The sequence below is a fragment of the Rhincodon typus genome, chromosome 3 (genome assembly GCF_021869965.1).
Source record: "Rhincodon typus isolate 14 chromosome 3, sRhiTyp1.1, whole genome shotgun sequence".
In the NCBI taxonomy this organism is placed as follows: Eukaryota; Metazoa; Chordata; class Chondrichthyes; order Orectolobiformes; family Rhincodontidae; genus Rhincodon; species Rhincodon typus.
Window position 1 is genome coordinate 27762019 of NC_063334.1, and position 12089 is coordinate 27774107.

General features: G+C 40.8%; 1 protein-coding gene across 2 annotated transcripts in view; it reads right to left on the bottom strand.

Moving 5' to 3' along the window:
- cemip2 (cell migration inducing hyaluronidase 2) overlaps positions 1–12089 on the bottom strand; it is a 71583-nt gene that overhangs the window by 20924 nt on the left and 38570 nt on the right. For both annotated transcript variants that reach the window (XM_020513859.2, XM_048592993.1), the window contains exons 11-16: positions 8877–9005; positions 6979–7067; positions 5606–5737; positions 4717–4752; positions 3307–3462; positions 1789–1966 (exon numbers count right to left, since the gene is read on the bottom strand). In XM_020513859.2, coding sequence (XP_020369448.1) covers positions 1789–1966; positions 3307–3462; positions 4717–4752; positions 5606–5737; positions 6979–7067; positions 8877–9005 — 720 coding nt within the window. The remainder of the gene's footprint in view (positions 1–1788; positions 1967–3306; positions 3463–4716; positions 4753–5605; positions 5738–6978; positions 7068–8876; positions 9006–12089) is intronic.

Below are 12089 nucleotides of genomic sequence, written 5' to 3' on the forward strand. Positions count from 1 at the left end.
ATAAAGGCACCCGTGCCCTATGCCCTATGCCCTATGCACCAGAGTAGAGGTAAATTGGAATGTCTGCCGGAACTTGGCAATAACACGAACTGTACAATTTGCTGAATGGGCCACACCATTAGTCCCAGTTGTGAAAACTGACAACTCGGTCTGCATTTGTGGGGATTATGAGTTGACCGTCAACAAAGTTTCCCACTTAGACAGATACCCTATGCCACACATGAAAGACTTTATGAAAATCTGGCTGGGGGTCACTTATTTTCCGAATTGAATATGAGCCACACCTACCCACAACTGGAACTCAAAAGGGTCACCCAGAAAGTGTGTCACTGTGAATACTCACAGAGGACTGAATGGGTACACTCACTTGCCTTTTGGGGTATCTAGCTGGCACTAACTTTCAAAGGATAATGGAGAACATCCTCCAAGTGGTGCCCAGAGTGGCAATCTGAATGGCAATTTTATCTCAGGAGCTACTAAAAAGAAACATGTGAAGAGTTTGGAGGAGGTCTTACGACGATTCTCTGAGGCCGGCATCCAAATAAAAAGGGAAAAGGTGTTGCAGGTACACGAGGTACCTCAGGTACAGAGTCAACAAAGACAGATTGTACCCTGTGAAAGCCATAAGAAGGGGCTCCAACTCTGAGGAATGTAACGGAGTCAATGTTTTTCCCAGGTCTCAAAAGTCACTAGGGGGAGATATAGTCCACATGAGGAACTTCAGTGATAGCTCTCCAGATATCCCAGGAGTTATCCTTGAATGGAACTAGAATTGGTAATAGTTGAAACCAGGGAGAAGATCATTAAAGAAAAACACATCAACCACCTCCGGCAAGAACCCTCCACGGAGGCAATTGTTTCTGCTGACATGCCAACAAGGATGTGCTCCCTGCAGTGACTCTTCAACAATGTTCACTGAAGAGATGTTTGCCTACTTATTATACCCTCTCTAACAGACCTGCAAAGCATTAGGAATAGACCCATGAACAAAATCTCACAGGAGACCCCATCATCACAGAAGCGAGGGGAAACCCTCAGGCTTGGAGGGGGAAGGATGTGATAAACATTTTAAGGCCCATGGAGAATCACTAATTAATGTCCCTATTGAGCACATGGAGTATGAGCTCCCTTAGTAACAGGCAACGGCCTGTCCAGTTGGAGTTCAGCAGCTGTGCTCTTCATAAAGCAGACTCAGGTATATGAAAAAAAAAAGCAAACACAGCCCCTTCCAGTTCTCCTGATCTCTCCCTCACTTTTGATGGCTTGCATTGTCCTTAATGGGTTTTGCATGTTATTATTCCATTAGAAGCATGTGTGATTTACTGATGACGATCGCTAGACAGAAAATGAATACCGTGATGATTTGGTGATGGGGAATAAAAAAGTTCAGTCGTGTGTGATAATACTTCTGGATACACAAAAAAAAATGAAGCAGACCCAAGAATGGGTCATGACTCTATTTTGGTGTTCGACAATAAATGATGTTCCTTCCCAGTTAGGCTTCCTGAGTTAGTACAGAGACCATTTCTAAAACCTACCTCTTTGACCACACATTTGATCAGCTCTCCTATTAACTCTTTATGCAGTTCAGGGAGCTATTTTGTTTGTGAACACTCTTGCAAGGTACTTTGGAATGTTTTACAATGTCAAAAAGGTGCTATGTACATGCAAGTTGTTCTTTCGTAAAGTTACGGTCTGGTGATCTGATTTATAATATTCATCAGTACGCCAAAGAATTTTACAACATGCATGATTATTTCAAAAGAGTAAATAACAAGATAAACCTACACTTTTGCCAAACTTCACCAGAGACAAACTGTTCTTCGGAGTCAGTTGCCAGGGGTTCTTTAGAACGAATCCGACAGCACTGGCGAATCGAACTGGGGTTGCCATGTAATTCTGGAAGGTTGTCTTGGTGACGTGAATGGGACCATCATAAATCTGAAACCCTCGGATGGGGAAGGTCCTGTTTTAAAGCCAGAAGAGAATACATAAAACTTCTCTGTAGATCGAAAAATGAGATTCATTCTCGCTACCAAAATGTGGGAGCTTTATTTGACATTAAGCACAAAGGGAAGACAAGAATATCTAAGGACCACTTGACAGAACAGAGCTTAAGTACTGCTGAAAAAAAGAAGGACGTGCAGTCAAAGCTTTTCATCTTTCACTCATGTGGACATGTGCAAGAATGCCAAATTTCAATGGGAGCACCATGCAGAACAAATCACTCCCAGCAAAATTTGGCAGTTTTGCATCTGTCCAGATAAGTACAAGATGAAAAGCTTTGATTACATGTCACTTTTGAGCAAAATCAAAGAAGAAAAGAAACTAAGGAAGAAGGTAGGAGTTCAATTGGCTTGTTAAGATTGCAAGCTACTGTGTCTTTAAAGAACTGAATGAAACACAATATCTACAAGCTATGGAAGGAGACAAACCAGATAATAGTGATCAGCGATTTACACTGGAAAAAGAACAGAGTTGGCATCTAGGACAGCATGCAAACTGAAAACGTTTTGTTAAATGAAGACTATTTTAATTAAGTAACTAAACGTAAAGAGAGATTGCATAAAATAGTGGTATATCTTCAAAGGGAGCTTTTGAGAAGACGTGTCATTAACAAACAAACGACTTGCAGGAATTAGCAAGCATAATATTGACATTATCAAGTTGAAAATGGGAGACAATAGTAGGCAAACATTACAACATGATGAACTTAGACAGTCTTTTCATATGCTGCCCTCAGCTTGGAGAAAGATTATGGAATGTTTTTGCTTAGGCATTTCAAGATCTTCACAGAATTTCATTGTACAAGAAAGCACAATTCTAGAACTTAGACATCAATACTACTATGGATTATAGGTGTAGGCATTGGAAATTCATCTCTTCAAAGTCTGACCCACAAAGTCTATGAGTTTATGGTTGATTAATGTCTCAACAACATGCACCCATCCTTGGTTTCACACTCTTGTTGGGTTTGTCTCGTCTACGAAAGGGCACCAATCTCAGATTTAAAATTAATAATTGCACTAGCATCAGCAAGATTTTGTGAGAGAGTGTTTTCTAACGTTTCCCTTGAAAGACCTGGTTCTGAGTTTAGTAACATGTAGAAGATTCTCCAATCAACAGAAAAGTGTTTCTTTCTATTCAAATCAATCCCTTTCAAACTCCTGACAGTTTTAAAGCAACCAAATTACCTTCAGTACATAACCTTCAGTAGTACAGTGAATATAAGCCTAGATCCATTGTTTCACACATTATCCAGTATTTGTATTTCATACAGAACGGACATTAATCAAAGAATCTTACTTGTCTCTTGGTAGCGTGCGATTTTTCCCATCAACCCCACCGACACCCCAGTATTTGTTTTGGCCTCCCTGAGATCCATAGTTCTTGCTTTCTCCAATGAACAACGATTCAGAGATCTCTTGACTTGAACCTTCATCCTTTGGGAAGCTGCCATCACTGTAAGAACAGTTATTCATTTAGGAAACAACTGTGAACATTAGCCTTCCAATTCGTTCAGCACTTTACAGTACAGATGCCAAGACATAGTGGTAACACCAAGGAGTCATAATCTGAAAGTTCAGACGAACAATGTGTAGATGAGAATTCAAATCCCAGAAATGGCAGCTAAGAAATCAAACTAGATGAAATAAATCTGGAATGAACAGCTAGTCTCAGTAAAATCCCATTAAGTTCACAACTGTTCTTCAGGAAAGGATATCTGCTACCCTTACCTGATCTGGCCTACAATTGACTCCAGGCCTGGGTTGGACTGCTAAATTCCCATTATAATGGCCTGGCAACCCACTCAGTCTAGGGATGTGAAATAAATGCTGGCTTTCCCAGTGATGACTATAGCTTATGAATGAATAATTTAAAGAAAGCTCAAAAAACCATAAAAGGTTTAATGGCTTAGACCAAAAGGGCTTGAAGGTAGATTCTAACATTCAAGAAAGAACACAAAATACTGTATTGCTCTGAGAACAATTCACAAACATCTGTCAATCTTAGTTTGGAAATCGGTGATTGAAGTCCACCTTCCCAATGTTTGGGATTGATGGTGCTGGGAAAGGGAGGAGGTGAAGAGAGTTGCTCTTTGTGTGAAGAGGGTAGCTCTATATTACTATACTAAGAATACAGTATGGTTCCTAGTGAAACCACTTTCCAAATATGGAAGTATCCGTAATGAAAAGTGTAATAGGAGTTTCCCAGAAACTGACAGCATTAATAAGTTCAATGGGTGCTCAACTCAGAAACACCAACAAACACCTACTTACTGAAAGATGGCATCTGGCACCCATCCTGTTGGTGGAATTACACAGAGTGTGTAACATTGTTGAATTTTTAAGAAATAACTTAATTCTGTGAGCACTCTACTCGCAATTCCTGCACCAGAAATAACATTGAAAATGATGTTTTGACTTCTGCACTGTGCAGTTTATGTGCAAACCACCCAAAATACACAGGAGGCTTAATGCTGTTTCAACACTGCCTTTGTAAAAGACATCACTTTTCATTCACTGTGGATAAGCACAGATGGTGTAAGCTGTGGGATCTGTAATTTCTGAATTTGAAAAATCTGCAGACGGTGCAAACTCTCAGCCATTCTCTCCACAACGATGAACAGGAAAGATGGTAAGCTCTAATAAAGTGCAAAGTACAATAGCTAAAACGTGAACCACCGCTTTCCACACACCAAACAGCTTCTCTTACCTGGCAAACGACAGTCCAATTCCATTATCAGAAAACCTGAAATATTAATAGGAAAATGATAAATACAGGTAACATTTCCCTGGTGATAGAAACCTGACAGCAATGTTCCCTCTCAGATACATGTGCAGCCTCATAGCACCTTAGAATCAACAGGGACCCTCAAAATCTCATCATGTTCCCATCAGAATGAAAGCTAAGATGTTTAAAATATAAACTGGACATGAGCAGAACATCAGTGGTCAAATGAATTTTAGCCTCTCCTGTGCAAAGAAACATTAGAAGGGTAAATTGTCTGATACATCCCCACTTTTAACAGGACCAAAACTAGTCACTGTGCTTTCAACTCCCAACTCCCAAAGCCTGAGGAATTCCCTCCCTAAATCTCTCCACCTTGCTCCCCTACTCTGACGTTGTCTTTAAAAGAACACCATAGACCAAGCTTTTCGTCACCCATTTTAATAGCTCCTTCAGTGGCTCGGTTGTAATGATGCTCTCATGAAGCACCTTAGAGGCCTGGAAGCCAGCTCCCTATGAAAAGGAGTGATAGGGAAGTGTGGCAATTAACAGAAGTAGGCTTTGGAGAGCCTGATCATAGTTTCATCTCGAAGACCTTGGAGTGGGGAGAATGTGGAACTCGATACCACGTGGAGTGGTGGAGATGAATAGTGTGGAATCGTCTAGGGAGAAGCTGGATAAACACACGACGGAGACAGGAATTGAAGTAGGACATGAAGTGAACAACCAGTCAGAGACGGATTGTGTGGAGCACAGACGCCATCATGGATCAATTGTGCCAAGTGGCCTCATTAGGTACTGTACCTTCAAAGTAAAGGCTTTAAACCTCATCTTTCATGCCAACTAAGAAATGACACATTGGACCATCACATACCCAGAATTCTGAAATACAACATCGCCTCCTCGGACCCAAGCTCCATGGTCGTTGTTTTTGAATGCCATCAGCCTGTCGATGACAGCGGCAACACGTGGTTTCTGTGGGTCAGCGTCTTGGTGAGGACGGAACCTTAACACAATGAACAAAAACTTAAAGCCGCTGAAAATGCACCACATATAAAAACACCCTGGAGCTCCGCAATGGATCTATTCCCATCAGAAGAAAGTACTTGGACTCAGGGACGGAGGAAAGAATTAGGCACTGGAAAGTTGTGCTTCCCTGGGCCAAATAACCTCGACTCATGAGCAAACAATCATGTCTCATTGACAGCATTACCGCCTATAACATAAACTGGCAGGAAGCTAAACCAAGTCAGAATGGATTTCAGTGAAAAGAATAACATTTTCTGAGGAACGTGAATTTTGTGTTTGCCTGTTCCAGCCGTGGTTCAGTAGTAACACTCTTGCCTCAGTGTCAGCAGGTTGTGGATTCAAGACTCACTCCGGAGCCTCAAGAAGAATACCTAGGCTGAGACTCCTGGTGCTAGTATTGCCTTTCAGACAATATGTTAAATCAAGTTCCTGTCCAACCTCACAGGTGAACACAGCAGATTTCACATATTATTCTGAAAGAGAGCAGAGAGCTTCTGCTCAGTTTTCCTGGCTAACCTTTAGTCCTCAACCAACATCATCAAACAGAAGCTGGTTGAAATGTGAGAGGCACGTCACCAAAGCTTTCCAGTTTGCTCTCATCAGAATAAAAGCAAGTATACCAAATTCAACCAAACAATCACAACAGTTTATCCTACAAGAGAAAAAAGGTGCCAACTGATTGATTAGTAATTCAACTTCAATTGGCTGAGGCAAATGGGTTATCAGCAGGGAATGACAGACTTCCCATGCTCCCTGGTAAAGCAGAAAGTTGCAAGGTTTGGATTTGTTCCAAGAACGGGCCCGTGTCTGAATGTCCGTCACTTCTAGAAAATATAAATGAACCATTACCTCAACTGATCATCTTAAATTGGTTGCTAAGGTAGCTGTTAACATATACAGCGCTGTGCAATGATCATGGAATCACACCTAACAGTAGGCGTCCTGACAAATTATCTTTTCATTATTGCTGTTTGTGGGGCTTACTTTTTATAAATTGGCAGTCATGTTTCCTACATTACAGCAGTGACTACACGTCAAAAAGTACTTAATAGGTTGCAAAGCACCATAAGACAACCTGAGGTTGTGAAAGGCACTATGTAAATGCAAGCCCATTCTACCATGCTATGTAATTCCTTTTATGCTGATGCTACAGGCAAATGCATTTTCCACTTCAAAAAAAAATTAGTTCCTTTGCCAAAGGTCAGTTCCTTGACTCACCTCGCACTGTTGTCCAAACAAAGGTATTCCCTCGGATCATCAGCACTAGCATTGGTGATTTTCACTCCCTTGTCGATGAACAGTCCAGCCTAGCAACAAAGATTGAGAAGAATTACAGCAAAGCTGCACAAACATTACATCATGTTAATACATTACCCAGTATTCTCATACGAATTACAAATCTATCTGTTGAGTTAATCTTCTAGAGAAGCCAGTTCATTACATAATTTACAACCACATCTATGGAAGTCCATGCATGTTTTACCTGCAATCTGCATCCAATCCAAAATCTGAACCGTACAGCCAAATAGGAAGGAAAGTGGGTAAACAAACTTGCTTCAATAACAGGACAAAATGGTCAGAACGTTTACATGTTGGAATGGTTTACTCTTTACAGAGTTTTGGATCAGTCTTTAATGGAAACCATAGCAGGCTTCCCACTGTGATATTCTGGCCAATATTTAACCCTCAACCAACATCAATAGAACAGAATATCTGGTGACCATTTCATTGCTGTTTGTTGGATCGTGTTGTACTTAAAATGTGCCATGTGTATCTCAATATAACAGAGCACACTTTAAATTAAGAAAACATAATTGCCTGTATCACACTTTGGAGTCATGAAAAGTGCTATATACATACGCAAGTTATTTCTTTCTTTCATTTGCCTCATATCTCCATACACAATTGTATGTGAATAATGGGGTTTGATGGGAAGAGGAGGTATTAACTCTGAAGAAATTTGTGCTAATTCTATCCCTGTGGTGACAGATGAAACAGCTGGAAAGACAGCGTAGCTAGTTACATCAGAGAATGGGCGAAGATCCAATGAACATTACCCTCTAACCTCAGCTGTTCAGCAAAAGGCAGTGGACAGAAAGAGAGGGGAGGAAAGAACAGAGAACAGAAAAGCAAAATAGAAATGAATATAAACTGCAATTCAGAACAAAGGATGGTGAACAAAAGAAAAAGAATTGAAGGAATGTTGACAAATATATACAATACAAATAAACTAACAACAAAAAAAAATCAGAATATGAAAAAACAAGTGAGAACATGATGTTGAATATTCCTCATGTTTAGTCAAGTCTAGAGGTCTACCTCTGGAAAAATAAATCATGGCCCAAATGTTTTTTTTAAAAAAGTGTGAGTTCTAGCCAAGATTAATATCAGTAGCACATGGTTATTCACTAACCCGCTGAGCTCCAGTCTGTACTCTGTAGTTTTATTTCAGTGTTAGACAGAAACTGTAAAGAAAACTCCAGGCTTTAATTGCTTGTGTTCATTAACAAGAAACCACTTTGCAATGGGGAAGGACTGGAGACTAACAATCCTGTAAGTTTAGCTTGGCCTCCTCAAAGAATTGAAGTTTACTCTCCAGGACACTGCTACAGACACACCGCAAGGCATTGATGTGCTTAATTGACTTTGAACACTTTTGTGAACCAGTTGAGGATGGGGAGAATGAGTGCACTTGCATGCCAGTTATAATTATAGAAGTGGGGACAAGAGGCTTATTTGCTTTCCAATAAGATGCGGGACCTCACAGACTATGACAACAGCTAGACAGGGGAACCAACATCGCGGCACATGGGGGGAGATAGCAGGAGGCAAGAGGACATTTGCTGAAATCTCAAGGAATATACTCAGTTGACTGGAGAGTGAGGAGGATGACTGAATGTCAGTCTCAGAAACAAAATACAACTTAATGGAAGAAGCAAACTGAAGAGATCCAGAAGTACAAATGTGGAAAGTGTGCATGCCTGTGTGGAAATGAATCCCATCACTTAAATCCTGAAGATTTATATTAGGAGTTAAACTGACAAAGGATCCAGTTATCACACAAGGAAACTTCTGCGCTGTACCAGTCACACCATAGGATTCAGGAAAGCACTTACCTTGAAGTTCGAATGAACTCTGTTGTTGTAGAAAGTACCCAATGGGGTAAGTTCAGCTTTAGTTTCAGAGAACAACCCTTGGGATTCTCCTGTGGGAACTTTATGGAACAGGTACCATATCCCTGTATCCTAAAGTAAATAATAAACAAGTGAGTGAGCTTGCACAAACTTGTACAGGAAAGAAAGCTCAATTTGTTCTTACACTAAACACTGGAGATTATTGATTAATATTTTTATCTACTCAACTTTGTAAAACATCACATTGGTTTAAAAATAAGTATTCTTAAAGATTATTTTTACTGAACTCTCTGGTAAATAAGCAATAGGAGCAAGAGTAGTTCACTCAGTTCATCAAACCCGATTGTGCCCTCACACTACTTTCCTGCCTGTTTCCCGTTACCCTGGACTCCCTTGTCAGTCAAAACTCTTATCTAATTCAGCCTTGAATATATTCAATGGATTAGCCTCCACTGCTGTTTTATGGAATTCTAAAAACTAATGACCTTCTCCGTAAAGAAATCCTGCCTCGTTTCCATCTTAAATGAGAGATGCAGTACTTTTTAAAACTGTGCTCCCTACTTCTAGATTCTCCTACAAGAGGGGAGGTTGGCTCGGTAATTATCCTGTCATTTCTGTCAGGATCTTACATATTCGAATAAGGTTACCTCTCATTCTCTAAACTCCAATCAAGCTTTCCTCAAGACAAACCCTGTATCCAGGAATCAGCTCAGTGAACCTTCTTCACTACATTCAATGCGAGTGTGTCTCTCCTTAAGTAAGGAGACCAAAACTCAGGACCAAGTACGCAGGACTCAGATGTGGACTAACCAAATAATACGCTACCATCAGCTACAGAAAGAGATTTCAGCATTAAGTATTTGCCCCCATAGCGGAATAGATTTGGGAGAACTTGGTGTCATAACTCAAAATTGTCTTTTGTTTTTAATGACACTGGCTATCCAACCATAATTGCCCTGGTGGTGGTGAGCTGCTTTCTTGAATCACGGCAGTCCTTGTGGTGTTGGGGCACTCAAAGCGCTGTTTGGTAGAGATTTCCAGGATTTTGATGCAGCAACAGTAAAAGAAAAGCAATATAGCTCCAGGACAGGACCGTAAGTGACTTGGAGGGGGAACGTGCAGCTGTTGGATTTTCCATGTATCTGTTTCCTTTGTCTCTTTAAGTAGTGGAGGAAGCGGTGAGTTTGGAAGGGGCTGTCAAGTTTTAATTCTGAGTGAAATGTCAAGTGGTTCTTTTCCTGGGGAACAGTGAATCTTTGTACCAGGCAGTGCACACTGATTTGCTTCATTCCTTCAACTGAGAGCAAGAAATGTTTCTGCCTGAGATAAAGACCATCTCAAATGAAGGGTGATGGGGTGGGAAGGTAATTCAGATTTTAAGTTATTTATTTTTGTTTCTATTAGGAGATACACGGCACTGTTTCAAGTTAGAAGTGTCTGTACTGAGATAGGCAAGTAGGTCATTCAAATTCATTCATGCTTTCATATCTTTTCCTTTCCTCCCACACTAACCAATCTTCTGCTCCAACAACTTTGACTCCAAAATGAAATTCTTAGATGTCATTTACCCTGACTGATGTCCCTTCTGTATGACACTAAGTCAATTGCAGAAACCCAATCTGCTACCCAAGTTGAACTCATAGATCAGAGACTGGTCACGGAAATTAGATGACTGGAATTAAGAACCTACTGATGATCACGAAACCATTGGTTTTCAGAAAAGCCCATCTAGTTTACTAATTTCCTTCAGGGAAGGAAATCTGCCATCCTTGCATGGTCTGGTCTACCTTTGACTTTCAACAGCCCTCTGAAATGGTCCAGCAAGCCACTTAGTTGTATCAATTGCTGTAAGTCTCAACAAAGAAATGAAACCAGACAGACTACGTGGCATCAATCTAGGTGCCAGAAAAGACAACAGTAGAAACAGCCCTATCAACCCTGCAAAGTAACTCACCTTCTGACTCCCTAAAGCCTGACAATCCACCTACAACGCACAAGTCAGGAATGTGATGGAATATTCGCCACTCGCCTAGATGCGTTCAGCCCCAACAACACTCAAGAAGCTTGACACCATCCAGGACAAAGCAACTTGTTTGATTGGCACTACATTCAATGCCTCCACCACTGACACTCAATAGCAGCGGTGTGTACTATCTACAAGATGCTCTGCAGAAATTCTCCAAAGCTCCTTACACAGCACCTTCCAAACCCACGACAGCTTCCATTTGGAAGGATAAAGGCAGCCGATACATGGGAAAACCACCACCTGCAAGTTCCCCTCAAAGGCACTCTCCAACCTGTCTCAGGAATATATCGCCGTTGCTTCACTGTTTCTTGGTTAAATTCCTGGAATTCCCTCCCTAAGGTCATTGTGGGCAGCACGTGGACTGCAGAGGGTCAAGAAGGCAGCTCACCACCATCTTCTCAAGGGCAACTAGGGACGGGCAATAAATGCTGGTCCAGGCAACGACACCCATGTCCCATGAGTGAATAAAAAAATTTTCAGTTGCAAAGTGGAACACAGGGACAGATGTAGGTCATTCAGCACCATTTACAAACTGGAGAAAGGAACAGCAAGTTTTCCAATGCATAATACGACAATCACAACATGTGTGATACTTCAGCTAAATAATCAGCATCCTCTTCTTGTGCTGTACAAATTGTTACCTCTTTTCTAAAAGTTGTGTTTTTCTCTCCCCACACCATGTCTCACCCTCATGAGTGCAATATACATATTTTCCACTTGATATCCCTTTTTAGCCATGTTTAAGTGGATTATTGTTAGGAATTTTCTTAATGTGAAATTTTGTTTAGTTTAAGTTTACTTTTACTTTTCTCCCTCTCATACGCTAATCTTTCCTGCTCCCTTCTTATTAATTCTAAATTAGCCTATGTCATTCTCACCTGTTTTTCTTTCTTTCTCAATCCTGAAATTTTATGGATTAAGAAGATAGACTGTTAATGCTGTTGTCTACTGAAATCCCTGATGTCCTTTGCCCACTCTACATTGCAAAACAAAAAATCTTTATGCAACTGAGGAGAGCAAGAAAACTCAATAAACCATTAGAGATAGTAGGAACTGCCAATGCTGGAGAATCTGAAGTAACAAGGTGTTGAGCTGGATGAAGACAGCAAGCCAAGCAGCATCAGAGGAGCAGGAAAGCTGACGTTTCGGGTCTGGACCCTTCTTCAGAA